This window comes from Capricornis sumatraensis, chromosome 3 (genome assembly GCF_032405125.1).
Source record: "Capricornis sumatraensis isolate serow.1 chromosome 3, serow.2, whole genome shotgun sequence".
Taxonomy (NCBI): Eukaryota; Metazoa; Chordata; class Mammalia; order Artiodactyla; family Bovidae; genus Capricornis; species Capricornis sumatraensis.
In genome coordinates this window covers 178,252,635-178,279,661 of record NC_091071.1, presented here as the reverse complement: position 1 = coordinate 178,279,661, position 27,027 = coordinate 178,252,635, and the positions used below count along the sequence as shown (strand labels likewise).

Genomic DNA, 27,027 nt, shown 5'->3' with positions numbered 1-27,027 from the left:
AAGTGACACGCTCCCTCTAGGAGCTGCCCGGTAGGACCTCCAGGGTGCGAGGGGCCTTCAGCCCACTCTGCCCGTCTCAGGCCCCCAGGAGGAGCCAACTCCGTGGCAGCCAGTGACCGTGGCAAGGCTTCGGGTCGGGGAGGGCGCAATGGGGCCCCGAGCTGACTCTGGGAGGCACCCACCCAATCTCAGAGCTAGGACACCTCCCCATTCATTCCCTGGCAAAGTCCTCGGGGTTCAACCTTTCGCCCAGGTGGTGCGTGGCAGCGTTCCACCTGAAGACAGGCTGTGAAAGTCAATTATTTGAAACCGGGGAAGCCAAGGCCTCACGGGCCTCTCAGAGCAAACAAGCTCTTGGCAAGTTCAGGGAAAAGGAAACAGGATTGAATTTCCCCTCGGGCTCACCTGGGGGAGATTCAGGCTGCTTGGTGGGGGGGGGGGGGCGGGGGGCATCTGGAAGCCTGGTTCCAGTGGTAGGCATCGGGGGCAGGCGTGCTTTGGGGCTCATTCACAAGAGCCCCCTGAGACATCCTACCGCTCCCTCTTAGCAGCTGGTTCTAGGACTTGGGACATCTAAGGTTGGGCAGTCCTTCTTTTGGTCTGACTCTCTTCCCTCCTGCTGCAGACCCAAAGATGACAGGTCCTTGACTGCTTGCCCTTGACTCAATAGCTCAGTTGAGGAGGAGCTGGGTTCAGGTCCTGACCCTGCCACAGCTAGTCAAGTGTGCAGTGGGGCTGGACTTCCCTGTGCCTGCTCCCCATTGGTAAATGGGGCAGCAACAACACCCACTCTCAGATGGTCAAGTGCTAAATCTTACGGAAAGGGAAGGGCTGGGGAGAAGTTTGTTCTGTGACTGGTCTTCATTTTTGTCCTCTGTTAGAGACTTGCAAGGGAAGGAAATATTCTTTGGACTAAATACATCCCTCACTTTGCAGCAGCCCCATAAAGGGAAACCCTTTTCCCAAGAAGTGTAGCTAGATCCCCCCACAACAGTGGAGCCCAGGAGGACAGATTCCAGGAGACGGATTCTGGAGGGTGCAGCTAGAAGGACTGAGGTCACACTTAAGGAAATGCCCACCCACTAGTCTCTACAAGTCATGAGGTCTTGGGTAGAGGGTGGCGGGGAGGAAGATTAGCTAGGGGCCAGGGTGGGATTTACTCCAAGAATGTGGTGGAGGCAGGAGGATGGTGTGAATGACCTCCCCAGTCCAGTCCCAGGAGCTCCTGCCCACCTGTAACCTTCGGCTGGGGCCCCTGAGCCAACCCAGCCAGCACCAGGGGTCAGTTAGGGAGAGTCCAAACTTAGCTCTTCCTCCAGCCGAGGCCACTGGCAAACGTGCTCCCACTTCCCATGCCAGTCCTCTGAGCTTTTAACCATCTGTCTCTTCAACTCCAGAGCTAACTAGGAGATGGGAAATTCAGGAGCAAGGCCCAGGAGCCCCAGAGCAGCACTTCTCAGCCCTAGCTGCATGGAAGAGTCACATGGGGGAGCTTTAAAAAACCTCACTGCCCAAGTTTCCCCTCCAGACCATTACATCAGAAGGGAGCAGTATTTATTTGAAAGGCTCCCCTGAGGATTCTAGTAAGTGGCCCAGGATGAGAGCCCAGAGTCAGAGCTGTGGGTATTCCATCACATGGATGCCTGAGCCACACGCTCCCAGCTTCCGCCTCTTCGCCTGCAAAACCGGGAGCCATGAGATGGCAGGGTGGCAGCTTAGGAGGGAGAGCATGCAAGAAGGTGCCTGGGGCCGAGTAGGTGCTCGTTAAGTGCTCGTGAAAATAATCGCAGCTCCCATCATGGAGCCGTGCTTGGTGCCGGGTTGGCACGCCTTTTTCCACAAGGAGGGTTGCCTTTGTCCTGGTTTTGGAACGGGCAGGTGTGTCTGGCGGTGCTGGAGAAGGACGCTGCCTGGTTCTTGTTTGGGCACATCTCGGGTAACCGTCAGCAAACAGTGACTCAGCCGCCATGGAGCCCCTTCCCCAGCCAGGCCCGTCTTCCTCAAGTTTCTTCCTGCAGCATGTCGGGGCCCACGGGGAGGCAGCCCGCACCTGAGTCCGTTTTCCTTGGGGGTGAGGGACAGCGAGTATCTCCCTTGCCTTCCTGTCCTCAGAGCCTTGCGTCACTTGGGCACCTGCCTGTCTCCCAGGTGCTGGAGCTCAGAGGCCACGGGGCCAGTGTGAGCTCGCCCAGGATTCAGACTCCCAGCTCGCTGGTCTCCAAAGCCACGTCTTGCCAGCCACCTCTAGTTCCACGTGGGAGGCACGAGAAGGGCGCTCCAGCCCCCAGCCTGGCTGACGCCACTCAGTTCCTGGCACTTGGCCCCCCTCTCTTTTTTTTTTTTCTCCTTCCCAACTCCCAGGCCTGCAGTGTCTTCAGCTGAGGGGTGGCAGCCAATAGAATTGCTTCCAGGTTTGCAGGGGAGGGCTGGGAGGGATCAGGGCATCGTCAGAGCTCAGAGCGTGCATCCTGCGTCAGTGATCCCAGGGCTTAACTACACAGCGGCTGTACTGGCAGCACCCTTTGCAGAGCCCTGTCTGGGAGGCCTGCTGTTGGCCACCATTCCCCCCATTGCTCACATACCCGAGAGTGTCCACAGGTCTCTAGAGGAGGGCCAGTGCAGCTCTCCCACTGACTTGCTGTGTGACCTCAGGCAAGTCACACTCCCTCTCTGGTCTCGGTTTTTTGCAACTATAAGTTGAATCCTAATGAGTTGGGACTCTCAGGTCTCCTAGCTTGAACCAACAGACTCTCTTGACAAAGAGGATTTCAAACATCAGAGACCGAGTTCACCTGGGAAAGCCTCCCCTCCCCACACAGAGAGGTCAGTGTGTGCCCTGGACCTGGGATCAGCTCACGCTTTGCCTCTCTGAGCCTTGGGGTCTTCTTCTGCAAATGGAATGATAGTCGTTGCCACATGTTGCCGTGGTTAGGGGAGTTCACTTATTCACATTTAAACAGTGCCAGGCGCATAGGAAGTGCTTCCTGGGGGCGGTAATAACAGCTGGGAATGGTGTTTCTGCTTTCCAGAGCCCTCCTCTGTACAGTGGGGGCAACGGTGCCTACCTGGTGGGAATACTGCCAGGATTAGATGAGACCATTGTAAGTGCCTGGACCTGGGTGCCTGGCAAATGGTCCCCGTTATTGTCAGATGAATTACGCGCATGGGTGTAGCTGAGTCGCTTTCCCGTCTCCACCCCACACTGTGGGACCGGGGCGGTAGGAGCCGGGAGGTGGGGGTGAAGGGGGTGTCACCATGCTTATGATACCAGAGACATTCTGTCCCATGAGTCCTGAGCCCCCGGCCCCAAGGCCCCGCCGTGCCCACCTCCACCCTCTCAGCCCCCAGCCGGGGACGCACCAGCCACACCCTCGCCCAGCCCAGCCCTGGGCACGTTCTGCACTCAGCCTCCCCTCCACCCTGCTGCCTCCTTGGGCAAGAGCTCTCAAACGCTAATTTATGAAACCTGTCCACTTGGAGCCCAGATCCGCCGCCCCCCAGGGGCGCCCTTCTGTCTGCCCGTCTGACTGTCCGCCACACGTGGCCGTGGGTCCGGCTGAAGACTGGGTGCCCCCCGGCCACTGAGGTGACACCATCCACCTGGCTCCTCCTGCCATCAGGCACCACTTAAAGGGATGTACCCTTCAATGCGGAGGGCCAAGGCAGGGCTGGGATACTTTCAGAAATGGAAATGGGACCCATTTGTTTATGATTTATTCCCTGACACTTAACGGGAACCCGATGGGACCAATAAAAGTCCTGCCTCACCCAGCTCCCACCTCAAAAGTGGCTGGAGCCGGTCCAGTTCTCCGGAGGCAAAAAGCATCTCAAAGTGGAGCAGACCGCTGCGCCCCCTCCCTTCCCCGGCCCCCGGCCTGCTCGCTCAGCTTTGAAAGACTGCTCGCTGTTCCCTAGATGAGCGGGGCTGCCAGGCTTTCCAGGCTGTGGGGCAGGAAGGCAGGGGGCCCTTGCTTTCGAGGTCGAGAAGGTTCCAAGGAGGGTTTGAGGAACGGACTAGCATATTCTGGGCTCATGATCGGCCAGGAGCAGGGGCCGGCGGTGGAAGAGAAATTCAGTTTTCAATTTTCCTCAAGAGAAAATCGAGTGCATGAGAGAATAATTTTCCAGTGTGCAGACCCTAAGTAAAACCTCCTTGAGACATTGCGAGTTATTAAAGAGGAGGAAAGAAAAGAAATTGTAAAATCCGTTTGCCTTCAGCAGAACGGCACAATGCACTTTTATTTCCAGGGGAATCTAATTAGAGGGCAGGCGGCCCGGGCAGGGTGGGGGCGGGGGGGCGCCCTGTGGCCGTGTGCTAGGAGGGCTGTAAGGGTAACAGTCAGACTCTGGGGGAGGCCTCCCCTTCCCAGTGTCACCGGGGTTCAGCTGGCTTGGATTCGAATCTTGCATCCGGGCTCTGCCTTGTCTCTGAGTTAGAGCCTTCGTGGGATCATCTGTCTCCTCATTTCAGAATGGGAACGATGCAGTTCCTTTCTGCTCAAGTTGTCAGGATGGGAGGAGGCAATGTATTTAATACCATCCAAGCTGGACACGGAGCCTCCCTGGTGGTTCAGAGGGTGAAGAATCTGCCTGCCGTGCCAGAGACTCAGGCTCGGTCCCTGGATGGGAAAGATCCCCCGAGGGCTTCCCAGGCGGCGCTAGTGGTAAAGAACGTGCCTGAAACACAGGAGGTGTGAGAAACGTGGGTTCTATCCCTGGGTCGGGAACATCCCATGGGGGAGGGCCTGGCAACCCACTCCACTGTTCTTGCCTGGGAAATCCCATGGACAGAGGAGCCTGGTGGGCTACAATCCAGTTCAGTTCAGTTCATTTCAGTCGCTCAGTGATGTCTGACTCTTTGCAACCCCATGGACCACAGCACTCCAGGCCTCCCTGTCCATTGCCAACTCCCTGAGTTTACTCAAACTCATGTCCATTGAGTCGGTGACGCCATCCAACCATCTCATCCTCTGTCATCCCCTTCTCCTCCTGCCCTCAATCTTTCCCAGCATCAGGGTCTTTTCAAATAAGTCAGTTCTTCACATCAGGTGGACAAAGTATTAGTGTTTCAACATCAGCATCAATCCTTCCAATGAATATTCAGGCTACAGTCCATAAGGCTGCAAAGAGTCAGAAATGACTGAAGCAGCTTAGCACACAGCACGCAAGCTGGACACATGCTGGGCCCCTGGGATTGTGTATTTCTCTCCTTCTTCATCTGCCACCAGTGTCCATCTCCACACCACGGTCACTGACACCTTCCGACTCTCCAGGCACCTTGATCGAGCCCCTCACTTTCAGAATCCCTGGACCATCTCCCCCTCTTTCACCACTGACCCTCTGAAGGTAGCCACCGGGTGCCCTAGGCGCCTGGTATTACCTGTCTAGTTCAGCCTTTGAGGTTGCCAAGCCATCCCCGCTCCTTCAATGCACCCGCCCCTAACCTCTTGCCGGATACGTCAGGTTCTTTCGGTAGAAGATCAATTCTTTTGTTCAGAAATATCTAACAGGAAATAAAGGTCCCAGGAATTGTAAGCACATGTGCTCATACCTAGCGGGACCGTGGCTGACAGTGGATGTGGGTCCTTCCATGGGACTCACGTTGCACGGGATCCAGACCTTCCCACCGTGTTCCCCTCTGTGGTGACGGCTGCAGCCCCTCCCCCAACGCCACCCCAGGCCAGACAGAGAGCGCTGGTCTGATCAGCAGCCGTCTCAGGGCGATTTGGAGCGAGCCCAGGATGGCACTGCGGGGAGAGGGGGAGAAGGCAAGCATGTAGAGAAAGAGGCGTCGGCCTGCGCTTGTTCCGCGCTGTCCCGGGCCTTGTCACTGCCCTCACCCAGTGAAAGGGAGATGGGGGCAAAGGGGTCCGACCGCGTGCTCAGACTCCTGGTGGCTCAGGTCCAAGCCCTGGCCAGCTGTGTGACCTTGGGTAAGTCACTGCCCCTCTCCGAGTCTTGTCCTTAGAATCAGTTCCGTATCAGTGCCGCTTTGAGTCTCGTGGGAGGATGTCAGTTACGCGTGCCTAGCACAGCCCTTGGCCAGGTAAGACCATCGCGAGGGCCTGTTATTGCTGCTTCATCCTCATGGAGATTTATCCCCACTCGGTCCCCAGAGCTGGGAAGCTGGGGAGCCCAACCGCTTACCACCTCAAAGCACGGTTTTGCCCTCTGAGAACCAGTGTGTTTTCAGATTCCGCTCCCTCCCTGCTGGTTTAACGGACCTAACCTGTGGCTGTCCACATTTGGGGAAAATAACATTATTTATTCTATCAAGATTCAGCAAACTGAGGCCAGAGCAATAATTGTCCCAGGGTGTGAGTAACAGGTTTTATTTTTATTGATCAAAAACATTTTTTTTATCAAAAACACATCAAACTAGAAAAGGCGTAAGCAGCAGGATCAAATTGGATTTTAACTCCTTTTAAAACAGGCTCCTCCAGCCACCCATTTCCAAAGGTGTTATTCGCAGGGAGACTCTCGCAGTCCAGGGTGGCCAAGGGGTTCGGTGGCAGCCGCAGAGGCTGTTTTGTGAGCATCGTTCAGACGGTGCATTAGCATCTGGGCCGCCTCTGAGTGGACTAGCCATCTGGATGTGGATGGAGGGATTCAGTGGAGTACCTGTGTGTTGGTTTACGGAGCAGCGCTCCTCCAGACCTCTTGGAACTGTTCAGCTGGCTAGCTGGGGCTTTCAGCGCGGTGCCAGGTGTCTGACGATGCATAAATACATCTCTAATGAGATCATTGTGTGGGGTGATTCCAACCTCACCAACGAGCACGTTGGCCTGAAGAGCAAGCCTTCGTCGGCATCTGTCGGAGCGTTCCAAGTCGTAGCAGAGATCTGAGCTTGTTGGAGAGGGCTGTGCGTTCGTTCCATAAATGTGCAGTTATTCACTCATTCATTCATTCAACAAATCTGTGTTGAGCTTTTTGAATGGGCCAGGCTCTCTTCTGGGCATTGGGAATTAAAGCAGTGAACAAAATCCTTGTTCTTCTGGAGCAGAAATAAATAACGACTCTCCAGATAATTCAAGCTGGGAGGCTGGAAGGTGGGTCAGGGTCCCTGACTTTGAAAACCATTTAAAGTCGCTGTTTGGGTGGGTGGCAGGCCTTTCCCCTGCTAGTAATAGTGCCCACCCGATTGCTGATGGTGAAGGGAGAGATGGTGGGAGAAGGAAGGGAGCTTAGGAGGGGAGACAGTGTAGATAGAAGGAGCGGGAAGAGGCTGGGGTGGAGCTGGGACAGGCAGGGCCCTGTGTAGGGCTCCAGGCCTGCCAGTGGTCTGTCCCGGGTCTGATGACCCAGCCACCATGGCAGGTCGCAGGACCACAGAGAAGAAAGTCCACCTGCTGAGCTGACTCCCTGGCTGGTCCTCTTCGGGCTGACCATCTTCTCCCTCATCATTCTGAAAAAGACCTAGGGTTTTGGTGCCATGAGAGTCTGCGGTCTCTTTCAGCCTGTCTACTCCCATTCTGATAAGAGTAAGAAGACTTGCATGTTTTTCCATTTCCCTGGAGCAGTGTGGTTTTTGTTTATTAGCTGTTGTTACTTTTCTCTGAATTTCTGTGGAGCAAGGGTTCTCAAAGCACGGCCCCCAGCAGCAGAGGTGGCGTGGTGTCCACAGGGAACTTGTTGGAAATGCAGCTTCTTAGGCTCCACTTGCTGAATCAGAAACTCCCCTGGGCGACCCAGCAATCTCTGTTTCAAATCTGAGTCCCCGATAGCTCAGTTGGTAAAGAATCTGCCTGCCATGCAGGAGACCCCGGTTTGATTCCTGGGTCGGGAAGATCTGCTGGAGAAGGGAGAGGCTACCCACTGCAGTATTCTTGGGCTTCCCTGGTGGCTCAGCTGGTAAAGCATCCACCTGCAATGGGGGACACCTGGGTTTGATACTTAGGTTGGGCAGATCCCCTGGAGAAGGGAAAGGCTACCCACTCCAGTCTTCTGGCCTGGAGAATTCCATGGACTGTGTAGTTCATGGGGTCGCAAAGAGTCGGACACGACTGAGCAAGTTTCACTTTCCCGAGGATTCTGATGCCCTAAAGCTTGAGAACCACCCTTGTAGGAGCTGCTGGCAAGGGCGTTTGGTTTAGGTTTACTTAAAATCCATTCGTTAGCTTTGGTGTGGGACCCACCTGGGCTGAAGGGAGGCTTTGCCACTTAGTATCCGAGCAGGTCTCCGCCCTTTCCTGAGCGTTCACCAACGAGCCCCGGCTGCAAGAGATGACTGAGAATTTCAGGCAAGGACGCAACGCGTGTTGACTTCCTGGCACGGAGCAGACCCTGAATAAACCGTAACTCCCCTGCTCCTTCTGCCACTGCGAGACGTGACAGACGCAAACCACCAGAAAAAGACAAGAGTGTTTCACAGGACAAACGCTGTTCACTTTGGAAAGAAACCAACCCCACCAACTCTAAAAATAATGGAATCACAGCATCCCAGCATCTCAGAACCATGTGATGTTAGAGCCGAAAGGAGGGAAATTCGTCCTGCCCCCTCTTTTCTCAGGGAGAGAGACAGAGGCTCACAGAGGTCCCTGGCCCCTGCGGCACAGCCGAAGCCATTGCTCTTCCCTCCACCGCCTTCCGGCCCCACCGCCTGCCTCCCCCCCTCCGCTGTCCTGCCTGCTGACTCATTTTGCGGGAGGAGCCCCAGATGAGCCCCAGCCGCTTTTGCTGTTGTCTTCTGTAGCTGGACACCTCGTCCATTCCGTCCTCTGCTGTGTCACCCGGAGCTGGTTCAGAGCCTACACGTGTTCGACCCCTGTGTGTCGAGTGGACGCTTTACTGTCTGGGTGCAGGAGCCTGGACAGAGAGAGGGTCCTGGGAAGCCCCTTGCCCTCGAGGCGGGTGAGTGACATCCTCCCGCGGACCCAGCAGCGTCCCAACCCTGGGACCTGGCTCTGAGCGGGTGTCTGCTTCGAGACCAAGTTTTCCCGGGCTGGGGCGTCCGCCTGACATGATACGTAACAGTAATTAAGAAATAAGCCGCCTTGCCCAGCTTCACAGCGATCATTTGGCTAAGTAACTACCATGGTCTAGTGCCTCAAAAATCACCATTAGGGTACGCTCCTTATGGCCATAAAATCTCTCGTTTTCTGCCTTTCATCAGCCTCCCCCTGCCATCTTCGCCTTGCTTTATTTATACATTCGTCCTCAAACAATGGCAATAAACTCTTTCCCAGAGTGTTGCAAATCAGAAATTTGTCCACATTTTTCCACCACCTTCCACTGTGGACCTGCTCTGCCTGGGAACGGCCCAGCCGGGCCAGCTGGAGGGGCTGGGCTGCCATAGATTGATGGGGGCACAACAGGATGAGGTTGCCGGGGAGCGAGGCTGGGGAGGGGCAGTGGGAGAATGCACCGTGAAAGGCCCGCTGCCCAGCGACCAGCCGGAGACACAGGGGATGGGGAGAGGGGAAGGGGCGAGGCGGGGAGGGGAGGGCAGGGATGGGAAGGGGGACGGAGGTGCGAGCCTGCCCACCCCCTTCCCCTAAGAGAGGGAGAAGGGTCCAGGACCACTGGCCAGGCAGCATGTGGTGCGCACCCCAGGGCCATGAGGTCCATCCTTCCTTATCCCCGCAGGAATCAGATGATCTTGGGGCATCCCATAGCCCACCCTGCACCCCCTCCTTAGCAGCCCAGTCCCCCCTGAAGCTCCTTGCTACCCTCGACCACCAGCATTCTCTCATCTAGCCACAGATGCATGTCCCAAGCCCTACTGTATGCCAGGAGTTGTGCTGGGTTCCGGAGTGGGAAGTGACACATAAATCAGATACCGTCCAGCCCCCTTCTCAGGCTCACTCTCAGAGACCCAGGAGGACCTCTGGCTTTCAGGGATGGGCAAAGGAGGCCCAGAGAGGGTTTGGGACTTGCCAGAGTCACACAGCAAGTTGGAGGTGAAGCCAGCCACACACAGGTCAGAGTTCCAATCTGGAAGCCCCCTGTCTTTTCAAACAGCTCACAGGCTCCCTGGGGACCCTGCTCTGGGTAAAGTAATAACCCCTCCTCCAGCTGTGGTCTCAGCTGCCTGTGGCAGGGGTGAGGTGGCGCGTCTGGAGGGACCCTCTTTATTTTAATCTGGAGTCCCCAGGGGCAGGGGAGACGGGACTCGGGTGGGGCCTCTGCTCCTGGTCCGCGGAGGGGGAAGTCTGTCCTGTTAGGTGGGTTCCCAGGTAAAGCTTTCTGTCTCCAGGGAGGGAGGCCAGCCTCCATTAAGCAATGTTAATGGTGCAGCTTGTTTTCCCAGCGATGCTGGTTCACCTTCAAACCCGCGTCCTAGAATCAGCTCACAGCCCTGTCTGCCTCTAACAGAGTGGTTCCCTTCCAAAGGGGCGAGATTCTCAGAAATCCGCTTGTTTTCATGGTAGTGGACTTGAATTGCCCTGGCTTTTGTGTGTGTGTGTGGGTGTCCCTTAATGTTCCATATGATGTTAGAGTTTTCTGGGAGGCCCATTCAAAGAAAGATGAGGGCGGGGTCAGATGGACACTGGACAGCCAGAAATGAGTCCTGAGGGAAAAGGGATCAGTCCAGGGTCCTGAGAGAGAACCTGTGACTCGGGGGAAACTTGAGTCATTTCTCCTCGTTTTGCTGATGGCAAGGTCCATGGTGTTTTTGTTCAACTGACGGCTGCAGTTTGTATTGGATACTATTAAGAACATTCTAGGAGAAGGCAATGGCACCCCACTCCAGTACTCTTGCCTGGAAAATCCCACGGATGGAGGAGCCTGGAAGGCTGTAATCCATGGGGTCGCTAAGAATCTGACACGACTGAGCGACTTCACTTTCACTCTTCACTTCCGTGCATCAGAGAAGGAAATGGCAACCCGCTCCAATGTTCTTGCCTGGAGAATCCCAGGGACGGGGGAGCCTGGTAGGCTACCGTCTATGGAGTCGCACAGAGTCGGACACGACTGAAGCGACTTAGCAGCAGCAGCAGAGTGATAGGAACACAGAGGTGTGCCCAGTCACCCCGCCCTGGGGTCACCCCCAGTTATAGAAGAAGAAACATGTCAATAGATTAGAACTTTAAGAAACCCCCAGTCTTATTGCGGAGGCATAACCTCTACTCTGGGGTGTCCCCAGCTTGATGGAGGAGACCTAGGTCCCATTCTCAAGCAGTTCAAATAAACCTCTTACAGACTGGATGATAAGGCATATTCATAAACAGAACACAGGCCTTAAAACTTAATTGTTTGTCCCCAGCAGGAGTCAAGGCCATGGGGGGCAAATGGCACAGGGATTTCAGGAGGGTGTTCAGGGTTTGGTAGTCATGGAGGGCTTCCTGGACTAGGCGGGCTTCAAGTCCGGGCTTGAAGGATGGGGGAAGTGGGACCTTAGGAAGTGGTGTGAGGGCAGCATCCCAAGCCTCTGCAGGGCATGGAGGCCTGGCCACAGCCTGCAGGGGGGCACGTTTGGGCCAGGACAGGGAGGACCCTGAATGCCAGGCTCACAAGGGCCACCTCGACGGTGAGGATGGGGCTTGGGCGCAGGCTGCCCAGGCGCAGCCATCAGTCTGCTCCAACTCCTCCCGAGCCTCCCCATCCACAACACAGGGCTCAGGGAAGTGCTCGTCTCTTAGGGCTGCTCTGGGGCCACGTGGCTTGCTACAGGAGCAGCGCAGAGCCCCAACCATGGGCAGCTCTCTTCGAGTTTACTCTCCTGTGGCCTTCATGCAGTGGCAATAATAACTAACATATACTGAGCACTTACTGTATACTCCTGCTATAGGAGGCTCTGTGTGGTCACAGAGCCCAGCCTTTGGGGTTCCATGAGCCCCGGGTTTAAGCCCTTTCTCTGGGCTGAGCCTGGAGGCAGGAGGGTTGGTGGATGGAACCAGGCTCTGAAACCCCAGGTTCTCCACCCCACTTCCCGTGATGGCTTTCTAGCGGCTACAGCTTTGAGGAGGGGGAGAGGGGAGTCAGGAGGTGGCGGAAGGGGGCCCGGCAGGCTTGGCTCCCTGGGCAGATGGTCTTTTCACAGAGGCTTTGCGGGCGCGGATGGGTGGCCAGGTTGCCTTTCCCTCACTGCCATGCAGGGCGGCTGCATCTGGCTTGCCGGGGCCCCAGGTGCTGCCATTTCCCCTTGGCTGGTTTTGAGGCCTTGCCCCGAGCCAGCTTCCTGGGGGCCTGCCACCCTGCTTGGCCCCTTTGGCCCTGCCAGTGTTGGTGCCCCAGCTGGACGGCTCACCTGAGACCTTTGCACCCTTTCCTCTCTGTGGGCACCACGTGTGTCTGTGATGGCCCACCCCTGTGGATGGGATGTGGGATCTGTGCGTGTGACTGTGTCTGTGCAAAGACATCCTCCACCATGGGAGGATAAGGAAGAAATGACAGCGAGGCATTCATTCACTCATTCATGCATTCCTTGTGCTTGGTGCTGGGCAAATGTGCTTCCCTCCAAGGACTGCTGAGATAGGTGAAGTTCTTGTATTCAGGCACCGGTAGTAATAACAGTAATAACTAACATATATTGAGCACTTACTGTGTACATGGCAGTGTTATAAGCCTTGTCTTGCAGTAATTCAGCCAGTTTCCATGTGTGACGACTCTGTGAGGTCCGTGCTGTGGTTTCCCTCATTTTGCAGAAGAGGAAACTGTGGCCCAGAGGAGTGAAGCAGCTTTCCTGAGTTAGTGGGGGAGCAGGCTGTGATCACTGAGTCATGGGTGCCCCGTGGTGTTTCTCAAAGTTTCCATCTATGCAGCTCCATCCGTACCCTGAGGGGCAGGTGGACGGCGTTTCTCCCAGTGGGCGGATGGGGAAATAGAGGTTCCAAGGGTGTGAGTGACATATTCAGGGCCACACAGCAGGCTGAGGGCTGAGCCCAGAGGCCCGGCTCCCCACCTGCCAGGCTCCTGTCTGAATGAGAGGAGAGATGGCTCAGCTCAGCTCAGTCACCTACACTCCCAGAGCTCAGCCTCCAGACGGCTGTCTTCCCTTCTTCCCTGCCTCGCATCACTGCCCCTGTTTTAGAAAGGATGAAAATGAGGCTAGAGGGTCAGTTACACACTCAACATCGACAGTGGTGGGAGACAGACCCAGAATTCAAACCCAGGTCCATCTGACCCTACAGCTCCTATCCTGCCCACGTTCTCGCAGTGTCTGCAGCCTCGGGGACACTCCTTGAGAAGACGCCCCGTTGGCAATCCCCCCGTTAGAGCAAACTCTGTTGTCTGCCCAGCACCTACCTTCAGCTCACCCTCTTGCCGTAAGGAGGTGAACCTGCTTCTAAACTCTGTCCCCAGGAAGTCTTTGCCGACTGAGTGCCCTTGGCTCAGACAGCTCCAGCCCTTTACCAACTCTGTCTTCTCCTCTAAACATGATTTGTGCTTCACAATGTGTGGTTCACAATTCAGGGCAGCAGGATCTCTGGATCCATCATGAGGAAAAACGTGGCTCTGAATTCTGGAACGGCAACAACACACTGCTATTTCCAGCAGTACTACTTCCTTCTTCCTGGATATGCCCCTTCCTGGCAGGAGTGTACGAAGAGCGCCCTCTAGTGCCCGAGGACAGGACTCTGCTGTGACCACAGAAACCACAGTCAGAGAATACCCCAACGGACACAATTTTTTATAATGCAAGTCATCTACCAAAGGGTCAGAGTTTTGTTTTGTTTTTGGAGTTTGCTGGGATTAGATGGACACTTCCCAGAGAAGAAGTTTTGTCACGATTTCCTCCCCTCCTTGAGTTGGCAGAGTGACACTGGGTGTCAGTCAGTCGCTGAGAAATAGCATAAGATTTGGAGTCAGATGCTTCCCTGGTGGCTCAGAGGATAAAGCGTCTGCCTGCAGTGCAGGAGGAGTGGGCTCAATCCCTGGGTTGGGAAGATCCCCTGAAGAAGGAAATGGCAACCCACTCCAGTATTCTTGCCTGGAGAATCCCATGGACAGAGGAGCCTGGTGGACTACAGCCCACGGGGTCGCAGAGTCAGACACGACTGAGGGACTTCGTTTCACTTGGAGTCAGATGGAACCTGTTTGGATCCCCACGTCACCAGTGCCTCCAGTCCCCTCAGGAGGCCTCTGGGAGAGCAGGACGGAAGTGAATCCATGTGGACAGTTTGGCTGAGCCCCAGCCACAAGGGCGCAGAAGCAGGCACTCCAGACTCAGATGGAGAGGTTGTGTCTGGAAGGCTTCCTGGAGGAGTGGTCCAAAACGGATGGCAGCTCACGCATGCTGAGCACTCACTTGTCCCTGGCACTCTTTCATGGCCTTAACAGACTCACTCATTTACTCGTTCAGTCATTTACCAAATATTCGGGTGTCCACTTTATGCCAAGCCCTGGAGATTCAGCAGAGGAAACGCCCACCTGCTTGGAACTTGGACTCGAGTGATGACCAGGATGATGGAGGGGGTGGGGACAGGCAATGAAAAGGAACGTTTAGCACCTCTGACTGTGGTGCGCACTGTGGATAAACCGTAAAGGAAGGAAAGTGGCCCTTGGGGCAGGGGGAGGGGAGTCCCATCATTATCCATATTGAAACACGTGAAGTGTGCAGAATCCAGGCAAACTGTGTCAGGGGCCTGTGCTTTTCAGTGCCCCTCTTTGGTGGCCTGCTGCACAGGGCAGGCCAGAAGGAGGATGAGGGGGTGCTCCAGGCAGAGGGCACAGCCTATGCGAAGGCTGACAGTTGCTGGGGCAGGAGATGACCGTGGGAGTCCGGGGAGAGATGGACAGACTCTGGGGCTGGACCGGCGTGGGGTGGCGGTGGGGTTGCAGATAAGAAGGACGCTGCATCTCCCGGTTTGGGTGCTGGGCTGGCTGCCTGGGAGGCGTGATGGGAGAGCGAAGGGGTTGTTAAGGACCCCAACGGTCTGCAGTCTGGATGCCTGGGTGGTGCTGAGATGGGTACCCCAGAGCAGTTTGGGCAGAGGAGGTGGACAGGGCGGGGGTCACTTCCAGGGAGGCGTAACTTGGGGTCCGATCCCTGCCTGTATCCACCCCCAGTCCCCCGGCCCCTTGTGAGCGGCCTGGCCCAGACCCCGCAGAGGGACCCTAGGAGCTGCGCACACCACGTGCTGGTCACAGCTGAGCAGTTCACGCAGAGAGACCGGGGGGACGCACGCCGCGGCTCCTGCTCGCCGGCCCCCAGCTGAGCTGTAAATGACTTTTCCATTTTACGAGACCTGCGCTCAGGCCTGCTTGGTATTCAGGGACACCCAGCCCGCACTCGCCGGCTCTCGGCTCTGCCCGAATTACTTGATTAAAACGCATATCAACTATTATGTGATTCATTTCTCTGCCGCGGCTCCGGGCCGGCCTATGTTAAACTGTAATAAAGGTTGGGCTGGGAGGCTGCGTGGGTGGGGGTGGGGTGCTCAGGAGTGGGATGGGAAGGCATCTCTGAGTTGGGGGCAGCTGAGATGAGGGTCTCCCTGCTGCCTTCCGCAGCTTTGGGATGACAAGGATTTGGTTTGGAGGTGGTCATGTCCCTCCTGCCTTCTGAGAGAGGTGGGTAGGTCCCGAAATTGTGACCATCCTGTTTCCAGACTTTTCCTTTGGCAAACGGGAGAACAGAGAAAGTTTGAAGGTCGGAGTAGGATTGAGCAGAAGGTGCCTTAGCTCTCATGATCCAAAATGGAATTCTCCATCACCTTGGAATTATAGCAAAGTTGGCTTCCACCGGGCTGGGAGTCCTGGGTCCTGGGTGGTCTTCCCGGCTTCGGTGACCTTGATTCCACCCACCATCGGTAAAATGGGGCTAATCCCGCCTGCTTGACCCTCTGTCGGGAGAGATTGTGTCGGAACATTGAAAAGGCCTGTAAGCTGTGGAGTGCGTGTGCAAGGGGAGAGTGGTGACTACTCCAGAGTGTCAGTTTGAAAGGAACTCTGTGATCGTTCTGCTGACCCTTATCCATTTAAGAAGGCTTTACGGAGCCCCTGCTGGGTGCCAGGCCCCATCTCTGCTGCACTCCTCGATCTCCTGGTCCAGTGGGACCGAGAGACCCAGCGACAGGCCAGCTTGACGTTTCCTGAGGAGCTCTGAAAGCTCCGAGGATGAGACGCAAGTGAAACCAGCCTGGCCTGCATGGACCCAGAAAGACTTGCGGGGGAGGAGGGCACCCGCCAGCTGGGTTCTGCCGGATGAGCAGGAGTGCGCCAATGAAGGGTGAGGTGTTGTGAGCAGAGGGGGCTGGAATTCAAAGGCAGGGAGGCGTGGGGCAGCCTGGCTGGGTCGTTTAGGAAGCTGAGAGCTGGACAGGGAGCGAGGGGTGAATCTGGATGTGTGGGCAGGCCTGAGGGTGGTGGGGCCTCACTGGCATAACTGAAGCCTTCCCAGTCAGCGTCTGTGAAAGCCAGGGAGCTTTGGAGGGAGCGGGCAGAGGCTGGGGTCAAGAACCAGAGGGCTGCCCCCAGTGGTTTTCTGGCCACTTGCATCAGCCCGGCCTGGGCTGGACTCTGGCCGGAGCAGGCCTGTTGAGGCCTCTCCTCTCTTTTTCTGTCCTCGGGCTGCTCTCCAGTCACACGGAGCCGTCTCCCTGTTTTACGGCCGTCTTGGCCCCAGCCCACCTGGGAGTAGTGCTCCTCCAGCAGATGGGAGTTTCCTGAGACAGAGGCCGCTTCACCCTCCTAAGATTGGGAGGGCTCCAAGGGAGGAACTGTATTGGACTTCCCACCTCCCTACGTGAGACAGGATCTGGGGACCCAGAGAGAGGGTCCCTCACAATATTCCTTGCCTAGGGTCATCTCCAGATCCGTTCCAGGCTCTGTCCCGCCCACTGTGGGGCCTGTCCACCTACAGCTGCTTCAGAGCCAGAGAGGAGGAGGAGCCGAAGCTGCCTGGGAGACTGCTCCCCTGTGGCCCGCCCCCCAAATCCAGCCTCTTTAATGGATGCAAGCCCATGCCCATGCTTTCCATGTGTCCCCGTCCCCGTGCTGGCGGCCCAGGCTGCACCCAGAGGCTTTCAGTGTGTGGCTCTCAGCTCCAGCCAGCAGGGCCTCTCTGTGGCCACGTCCACCTAATCCTTTGGATTAATTTACTTCAGAGGCTCAAGGGTTCCCAGGGGTGCGGACGGGGAGGGGCAGCATGCAGGAAACCAAGGCGAGGTGGTGGCATCTGAGTTCTTTGTGTCCCTCCTCTCGGTCCAGTGGGACCTAGAGCACCAGACACAGGCCAGCCTGCTGTCTCCAAGGAGCTTTGAGGGCTCCAAGGACGAGCGGAGAAACCAGCCTGGCCTGGGTGGGCCCAGGAAGGCTCTCCAGGGGAGGACTTTACCCTGTGGGCTCTGCTGGGTGAGCAGCAGTGCCCTGAGCCTCCTTTTTCTCTATCATCATCATCAATAATTAATAGTAATAATAGTAATCCTTCATGTGCCCTTTACAGGCTCCAGATTCCTCTGAAAGTAGTTATTTCATTCTGTTCTCAGAGCAATCCAGGGAGGGACGCAAGGATGTAGCACTATCCTCATTTTTACCTCTGAGACAACACAGGTCCAGAGAGCGGAGGCAACGTGTCCAACGCCACGCAGCAAGGGAGGAGACAGACCTGAGAATCCAGGTGTCAGGCCTCCCAGGAAAGGACTCTGGACCAGACCAGAGCTGCCCTGGGGGCCCTGCAGACCCCCTCCCAGTGTGTCTTCCTCCCCATCCCTCTCCTGGAACGAGCGTGGCTTACTGGTGGTGCGGCCTCTTTCGAGTTACTGACCCTCTGTGCTCCATTTCCCTGTTTGTGAAAGAGCCAGCAGTGTGCTTCCTAGGTCTGTGTGAGGCTGGCACACGGAAGAGTGAGACAGACCTAACGTACGGTGGGAGATCCTCCCCCGAGAAGGGCCAAGAGGAGGTGGGAGATCCTCCCCCAGGAAGGGCCAAGAGGAGGTGGGAGATCCTCCCCTGGGAAGGGCCAAGAGGAGGTGGGAGATCCTCCCCTGGGCCTAAGTCACAGGCCCCAGCCCCACTCTCCAGAGCTCTCCCTGCATCTCCCGGCCTTGCTCTCCCCACTCAGCATCCAGAAGGTTGTCACTACAACCACCAGCATCCTACTGCGACCCCTCCATTCTTTTCTCTTTTTTAGAGTGATCGTATTTTTGTCTCTTTCATTTACATTTACTCATTTTGCCCATGTGGGATCTTAGTTCCCTGACCAGGGATTGAACCCCCACCCCCTGCTGTGGAAGCATGGAGTCCTAACCCCTGGACCTCCAGGGAAGCCCCTGGGTCTTCTCAATCAGCAGAAACCTGTAGGGGCCTGCTCTGCCTTTCCCGGCCTAGGTTTCCACCCAGGTGTGTCTCTGGGCCTGTGAAGTTCCCAGATCCGTGCTGAGTAAGGGGCAGGAAGGACAGGGAGACGAAGGGAGAAATAAACGCAGAATTCCACGAGTCACCTAGAAAGCCCGAAGTCATTGGGATGGCAAGGCTCTGAGGCTGGGCAAGGTCTGGTATCAGAAGTACCTTGAACCTATCCTGCATTGGTCGTTTGCTGATTGCGTGCATGACTTTGATTCCAGCCTGCCCTATTATTAAGGAATATTCTACTCGGTACAAAGGTATCTTTAAAAACCGAATTCAAGGAAACTGATCTTGTAAAGGGAATACACGTATCACATCCTATAAACAGATGCGTGCGTGCAAAGTCTCTTCAGTCGTGTCTGACTCCTTGTGACCCCATGGACCATAGCCTGCCAGGCTCCTCTGTCCATGGGATTCTCGAGGCAAGAGCACAGGGGTGGGTTGCCACGCCTCCTCCAGGGGACCTTCCCCACCCAGGGATGGAACCTGCACCTCTTGTGTCTCCTGCAGTGGCGGGCGGTTCTTTACCACTGGTGCCACCTGGGGAGCCCACAAACAGCTGGGACCCATACAAACGAAATCCTAAAAACAACCGAGGTCATTAAATTCTACCGGAGACTAGTGTGGGCAGAAAGAGCTTGAAGCCTGTCCTCTCCTTGTTAAAGAGAGACCAGTGGTGCTAAAGACATGCTGTCGTTTTGGGTGGCCACCAGCCCTGTGTGGTGATGTAAGTTTGCAGGAAAATGAAAACATGAAAAAGTCAGACCTTGTGCTAGACACATTTCAAGCGATCAGAACCACAGGCGGCTGATACTACCATATGGAACGGCACAGACCTGGAACATTTCCACATGACAGAAGAGTTGTGTTGGATGGCACTGCTCTAAATTGAACTGAGACTTAATCAGGCTGGAGATTCTCCCACGACAGGGCTGTGCCTCCTCCATCAGACTGGGGCTCGCATCTCCTCCCCAATCTGACCTCACAGCTCCAAGTTCAATCTCTGCCCATAGGCGTTGCCCCGGGCAACCCTACTCCTCATCTCAGCTGCTGTCCTAGCCCAAAGTCCCCAGGAGAGGACAGAGCCGGTTGTCCCATTCCCTGTCTGTGGGCGGGCCTCCCTTCCTGCCAACCTCTGCTTCCTCCTTCTGAGGCCCCAAGGGCCCTCTCTCCTTGTCAATGTCAGAAAACTGAAGCTATGCAGTGAGTTACAGGAAATGAATCCTTGGGATTAGTTGTATTTGGCTCTGAGCCCCAGCCGTGCTAGGGAAGGCACCCCAGATGCCACCTGTGCCCGTCGAGGCCCCCTCTCAGTGATGGGGAGCTGGGCAGCTGGGAGAGAGCAGAGGGAGGGGCTGGACCCACCCCAGGTCCCTGCCTTTAGGGCTGAGAGAGGCAGCGATGAAGGCACGTCTCCCTTGCCGTTGGTTCCTTGCTACGTAGCATCATCGTCGGTGGCCAGTGAAAGGCAGGGATGACTTCCCAGTGGCCATGTTGGCTAAGTCCCTTCAGTCCTGTCCGACTCTTTGTGACTCCCTGGACTCTAGCCCACCAAGCTCCTCAGTCCATGGGGTTCTCCAGGCAAGAATGCTGGAGTGGGTTTTCATTTCCTCGTCCAGGGGATCTTCCTGACCCAGGGATCAAACGCAAGTCTCTTATGTCTCCTGCATATCGGGGGCTACCACTAGCGCCACCTGGGAAGATGGCCGTGTCAGCAGGATGGATAGGTGATCTGGGGGAAAAAGGGGCTTTGCCCGAGGCCTGCCAGCCATGGGCGCCGCCCCACGATAGCATCACCCGCCATGCCCTTTGACACGCCAGACCTCTGCACACACTCTTCCCCCAGCCTGGAAGGCCTGTTCCTTCGCCTTCACTTGGCGTCTAAGAAGCTGCACTGGGTGTTGTGTTGTTTTCAGGGTTGGGAGAAGGCTGTCCCTTGTGGGAGGAGCCTCGACCGATTCGGGTCAGCAACCTTTGAGGCCATTGGTAGGAACAGGACGGGAACCAGGAAAGCAGGGCCTGAGTGTGGATCCGGGTGCTCACTGAGACTGTGGGCGCTTCGGTTGCTTCTCTGTGACTCAGTTCCTCCCGTCTGTAGTGCAGGCGCGTGCACGCTGAGGCTCTGAGGCTCAACCCAGGCTATCTCCCAGAACACGGCCTGCGTGCATAGTCTGTGCGTGGCACACGGCTGGTGCTGTGTCAGTGCTCCGCAGGGGGAAGGAGAAAACATAGCATCCTTCCAGGAACGCTGAAGGTGGAGATGGAAAAGGAGGGAGAGGAAAGCGAAGCAAGGAAAGGGAGACGCAGGCGTGGGGAGAGGGGAATCGTCCCTGCCTGCTTTCCCACTTCTCGTCCTTGGTTTCCTCTTCTCACCAGCCCCCTTCTCCTCGCCCCCTCTAGGTCCCCCAGGACTCCTGAGGGCGCAGTCTCAGAGCCCCAGCATGCCCCTTGCTAGCATTCCTTCTGCCAGATCAGGGATGGCAAGAGGCCCAAGCTTTGTGGCAGAGTCAGTTCAGTCCCCAAGGTATGTTCAGCCCTGACTGTTGAGGAGCTTGATCGAGCCCTTCCTGCCACCTTCCTCTCCCAGACACAGAACAGGAGTAGGTCCCTGGCCTGACAGCCCATCCAGAGTCAGGACGTGGGCTGGCCCCAGACCCCCAAGCTCTCTCTGCAAAGGAAGAAAGGCCTTCATCCACCCCTGGGCTCCAGGGTGGGAATTACTGGGGATGATGGGGCGGGGGGGGAGTCATAGTCATTACTCAGATCACCAGGCGAGGTCTCCCCTCCAGCCTGCAAGGCCACTCAGCGATCCTGGAACGGCCCAGCAAGGGCCTGGGTGTGGAGTCACATAGTCTAAACTCTTCATGGCAAAGAACGGGGGGTCCGAGACCCAGGGTCAGAGTGCAAGGCATCCGGGGGAGAAGCACGCCCGGAACCCACGCTCCCTGGCTGCCAGCCCGGGCACAAGCGTCTGCCTGCTTCCTCGGTCCTTGCCTCTCTTCCTGCTCCCCTTTCACTTAGTTTCTGCAGTGTCTTCCCAAAATGCGATCGCGTCGTCGTCTAAGTGATTGTCGTTTAAAGAATATTAAACTGTAAGCAAATTTCAAAAAGAAAACAAAAGTCCGGTCATCCTGAAGGCTCGCGTTTGTTCATCTGTTGAGTGTGGTGTTCCACAATGTGCTATGCGTGCTTTCTCCAAAAGTGGGTTTCAGCTCTGCACACTGGTTTGTGCCTTGCCTTCTTCTAAAAGTCACGTTGATTGAGGTGCAGTGAATAAATGGGAAAAATTCTCCCCTTTTTGGAGAGTTCAGTTCTAGGAATTATGACAAATGCATCCCCCGAGTCCTGTTTCATGTCCATCCTTTCACGTCAGTGGTAATAACCTAAATGCCCAACTACAGGGTGCTTTTTTTTTTTTTTTTTAATGGCTGGACCATAAGGTATTTAACCAGTCCCCTAGGGTGGGCAGGGAGGAGAAGGCAATGGCACCCCACTCTAGTACTCTTGCCTGGAAAATCCCATGGATAGAGGAGCCTGGTGGGCTGCCGTCTATGGGGTCGCACAGAGTCAGACACGACTGAAGTGACTTAGCAGCAGCAGCAGCAGGGTGGGCAGGGAGGTTGCCTCCCAGTCTTTGCTCTGATAAACAGCGCCGTGAGGGACGTCCTTCCTGTACTCAGAGGGATCTGACCCTCAGTGCTGTGGAGGCCTGAAGGTGGGCACACAGCTCCCGTCCATCTCACTGGGCCCCCGCCCTCTCCTGTCCTCTTGCTTGGCTGTAGGGAACCGTCTGGACGAGGGCTCAGACGTGGAGTCAGAACCCGACCTCCCTCTGAAGCGTAAGCAGCGCCGTAGTCGGACCACGTTCACGGCCGAGCAGCTGGAGGAGCTGGAGAAGGCCTTCGAGAGGACCCACTACCCAGACATCTACACCCGAGAGGAGCTGGCGCAGAGGACCAAGCTGACTGAGGCGCGCGTGCAGGTGAGGGGCACCGGGGCCTTGTGCTGCGGGCGCCGTCTGGACGGGCTTCCCCGGTGGCTCCGTGGGAAAGGACCTGCAGTGCAGGGGCTGCAGGAGACCCGGGTTCGATCCCTGGGTGGGGAAGATCCCTGGAGGCGGGCATGGCCACCCACTCCCGTATTCTTGCCTGGAGAATCCCAGGGACAGAGGAGCCTGGCGGGCTCCAGTCCACGGGGTCACAAAGCATCAGACACGACTGAGCGACTAAGCGTGCACCACAGCACACATGTCATCTGGAGACCTGGAGGGCGTGACCAGGGTCAGGGGGTTTAGTGGGCCCCTGGAGTAGGAGTGGGGATTCTGTGGCAAGTGGTCCAGGGACTGTGTAGACAAGTAATGCCCCCAGCACTTGGTACAGAGTAAATGGACAGCAAACATTAATCGATTGACTAACCAATCCTCGGACAGCCCCAGGGAAGCCAGGAGGGGTTGGGAGGACTTGGACTGCCTCCCTCCTCCTTCCGACAAGAACTTCAGGAAGATGAAGGAAGGAGGGATGGAGGGAGAGACAGAAAGGGAGAAGAGGAAAGGGCAAGGGAAGGAGGAAAGAAGGACATTAGTTCAGCCACAAGAGAGGGGGCTCAGGGAATAGAAACACTTCCAGATCTCTGAGGAGGGGAGGAAAGATTCAGGACCAAACTTTCCAGAACAGACCTAGCTTCCTAGGATGGGTAATGAGTTTCCTGTTATGGGAAGCATGCAAGCTGCCTGGACGCATATTCCTGGCCAGTTAGAAGCATCCGGGGAAGCGTGAGCAGACTTTGAAGACCCTGTAGACATCCACACCTGCTAAGCGCCTGGTGCTCGATCGGTGGGCCTGCGGAAGGTGGGGCACAGGAAGAGCCATGTCTGTCTAGGGTTCAAGGCCTGCAGTGGGGATGGGGGAAGGACCCGCCTCCTCTCCCCAAGCTGAGTTCTCAGATTGCACGATGTCTGTAGTTCTCTAAGTCAGAGCCTCTGGGGGCCTGGCTGGGTCGGGGCGGGGGGAGGGGTGGAGGAGGAAGGGAGGCTGATGAACAGCTCCTGTGGGAGCCCGTCTTGGCCTGGCCCCTCCGTGAATGGGGAGCTGAGTCTGCCGAGGGGCTGCCCCCAGCTACTCGCTGGGGGCTCTTCTGTCTTATCCGAGAGGGATCCAAGAGCTCCTGTCGGCCATCTACCTTGTGGCCGCTGCTGGGGGGCTCCTCCCACGGGACCCCAGGGAACCTCAGAGCCCCTTGTCAGGCCAGGCTGGCCACTCATCACAGGCACAGTCACTGAGAAGTGATGCGGCACCGGGGGTGTGCGTGCAGAGCTCAGGCCTGTGCGTGCCAAGCCCAGGCTCTCTCCTTCTGGGAAGGAGAAATGGACTCAGCCTGGCATTTGAAAGCAGTAATGTGCCAGAAGCAAACGGGCATTTGAGCACTCGGGGGATCAGCATACCTCCCTCTGCCCACCGCACCACTCCTGCAGTGGGGGGCCCTGGGCCGCCACGCAGGGAGACCCTGGGGGGCGCGGATGGGCGGCCGCAGCCAGCTCAGCTCATCCCAGCCCCCTCCCCTCGGGGTGACACCCGAGCTGCCGGCCGGGCCTCCCTCCTCCGCCTCTGATCCCTCTGCAGCTGTTCTCCTGGGCACATTCCTGGGTGCTTTCTCATTCCTACGTCTGGCGGCCACGGCTGCTTCCCACCACCTTGAAGCCTGACCGCGCCTTGTAAAACGTCCTGGCTGTCAGGGCAGTGCTTTTATTGGCCCAGGGGACTCAGAAACAGGTGCCACTCAAGGTCTGAGGGTGAGGGGGCGCTGAGAGCAGGGGGAGCAGCAGAAGGCAGGCACATCCCCGGCGCGGGGGCCAAGGCAGCCGTGCTCCACGTGCTGGTCCCCTCGCAGACCCTCAGTGCCCCAGGGCAGGGCTGGCTCTCCCCCGACTCGTGGCCTGAGAACTGGGCCTGATCCCAGCAAAGAAGGGATCGATGCACGTTGAGTTTTAAAGAATGAACAGACTGACCGCCCCCCAAATCAAGACAGGAATAATAGAGCATTTGGCCTGGAGAGGAGAAGGCTTGGAGGACGCAGTTGCTCTGAGAGGCCCTGGAATGGAGCTGGGGAGGGGGAGACCAGGAGCCACAGGCTGGGTTCCCACTGGTTTCTGCCTCTGATCAGCTGTATCACCCTCAACAGATCAGTTTCCTTTCCTGAGACTTAATCTCTCCTCTATAAATAAAGGGGCCAAACTGAATGAGCATGAAGGCTCCTTAAAGTTCTAGGGTCCTGGCTTACTGACAGTCAGAGCTGCCTCGGGAGGTGCTGAGATCACCGTCTCCAGAAGTGTTCAAGCTGAAGTGCGATGTCCGGGGGATGGGAGGCCCCGGTGAGAGGGTTCCTGCTGTGGACAGGGAGGCCTGGGGCCTGAAGCCCTCTGAGCTCTGCTTAAATCTTAGGGCTGGATGCTTCTGTGGTCTTGGCCTCTGATTCTAAGAGCCTATAGTTCAGGGATCTGGCAGTCCTGTGCGTTTCAGGGGCACTGGGAGGTGCCAGAGGGTTCAGATGCCTTGGTGCTAATTCCAGCTCCATCACTTACTCCCTCGCCCTTGGTTTCCTTCTCTGCAAAACGGAGATGATGGTAACAGGGTCCGCTTCGTTCCGAGGACTAAATGATAACATGTAAACAGGCTCACACAGAGTCAGGAAGTGCCCTGAGTAGGGGCTGTGATTATTAAAGTTCACCTATTCTTAGTGGGCCCAATTCTGGCCACCCTCGCACCTCCAGGCTTATTCATCTAGCAGTCATACTGGGCACCTCCTGTGTGCCAGGCACTGTCCTAGGCACCAGGGACCTGGCAGACAGAAAGCCCCGCTGTCACAGGGCTGGTGTCCAAATCAGCAAGGAAGCCGGTAGGCGCAGGTTAGGCAGGACCTCGTCACTCCTGTCTCGCTGCTTCTGCCTCCCCTCCAGCCCTGCCCCCCAGCAGAGGGTCAGGCACCTCCCTCGAAACCCACAGAGCACTGTGTGGGGTTATATGGTACCCCCAGTGTGGAGATGCCCATCTCAGTCTGCAGGAAGCCCCCCCACCGGGAAGGGTGGGAAAGGGGCACGAGGCAGGACACGTGCCTGGCGACCGGTGACTCCTTTCCCCGGAGGGGTCTTCATTTCTAAGCATCTGGGGGCCCGACCCCCACCTCTCAGACATCTTCCTTGCAGGTAAACAAATCTGATTCGTCCTGAGCTCCGAGATTCCGAAGCCTGCATGTCTCTTCTAGAAACAGAGGCTGAGAGCTGAGAGCCCCCAAGGCCAGCCCAGGTGTCTCCCACAAGGCCTGGGAGAACATCCCGTCCTCCAGATGAGCAGCATCCAGGGACCAGGGCTGCGTGCAGCTCATCTGGTCCCAGTTTGGAGCCCTGCTGTTTGCCTGGGGGCAGGCGGGGTAGAGCTCTGAACCGAATCCCATTTGGGAGGCACTGGAGGGACTCGCTAATTAATAACTTACACTGAGTCTTTTCGTTCCGCTGGATGACATTCATGATGCCTTTCTCGTGTGCCAGGCACGCTGCTCAACGCCCTACATGCGTTATCTTCATCATCCTTACCATGATCCTAAGAAGAGGCAGGGACAGTCAGTCTCTCCATTTTACAAATGAGAAGCCTGACCTTTCACTAGCAGAAGCAACTTCCTAAAGACAGGTAATAAGTGGCTGTCCTGGGACCCAAGCTCGAGTCTGTCTGTGTGCTCCTTTCCTCGGGGCTGCATTGGAAGGAGGGCCAGATGAGACGTTCAGCCCAGTCATCAGACTCTTCTTATGGTGTCCTGCTCCCAGGGCAAGAGCTGGAGAGAAGGACCAAAAATGAGTAATAAAACTCAGCCTCTGTTTTCAAACGACTCAACCCTGATCAAAGATTCTGGGTGGGGCTCTGGGTCCACCACCGTCCTTCTGGGAGCCTCCATTTCTCCACCTGTAAATAGGAAGCTTGCAGTCCGTACTGGCTAAGAGCCCTTCCAGTTCAGACGTCGGAGGCTTTCCAGCAAAATAAGTGTTGGAGATGCTGTTCTAAATAAGCACGTTGCCTGTGTTAACTGCCTTGAGGTCCAGAACCACCAAGAAGGTAGGGCTATCATTTGTGCATGTACCCGGTCGCGCAGCTGTGTCTGACTCTCTGCGACCCCACGGACTGTAGCCCGCCAGTCTCGTGTGTCCATGGGGGTTCTCCAGGCAAGAACACTGGAGTGGGTTGCTGTGCCTTCCTCCAGGGGATCTTCCCAACCCAGGGGTCAAACCTGGGTCTCCTGTGGCTTCTGCACTGGCAGGCAGATTCTTTAAAACTGAGCCTATTAGCAACAAAGAAAGTGAGGCTCAGAGGAATAACAGAATTTGGCAGAATTCAAATTCAGGCAACTGATCAGACTCCAGAGCCCCTACTCTTGTGTGATGTCACACTTTGTGAAGATGGAGATGCCTGCTGGACTGGGGGCAGCCCCGTGGAAATAGGACAGTGAGGAAGAAGAGGAGAGAAAGAGAAAGCAAAAGGCATGTCCTCTCCTCCAGGAAGTCCTCCTGGATTCTGGGAGGAGTTGGAAGCCCCTCCTCAGACCTCCTCATGGCCTCTCACACGCCAGCCGTCTAAGCTGACTGTACTGAAGAGCAGCTGTCCTTTGACATGTCTGACATATGGCCAGGCCAAGGGCAGCTTGAGGGCTAGGATCATGTCCTGCTCACCCTCTGTCCTTCCTGTCCTGCTTGACGCAGAGTGGAGTCCCGGGAGCGCCTGGAGATGGGAGGGAGGGAAGTAAGGAAAGCAGGAG

The 27,027-nt window shown here is 56.5% G+C and overlaps 1 protein-coding gene across 2 annotated transcripts in view; it reads left to right on the top strand.

Annotated features, from left to right (window-relative positions):
- PAX7 (paired box 7) overlaps nt 1–27,027 on the top strand; it is a 108,176-nt gene that overhangs the window by 39,221 nt on the left and 41,928 nt on the right. For both annotated transcript variants that reach the window (XM_068968331.1, XM_068968330.1), the window contains exon 5: nt 22,014–22,213. In XM_068968331.1, coding sequence (XP_068824432.1) covers nt 22,014–22,213 — 200 coding nt within the window. The remainder of the gene's footprint in view (nt 1–22,013; nt 22,214–27,027) is intronic.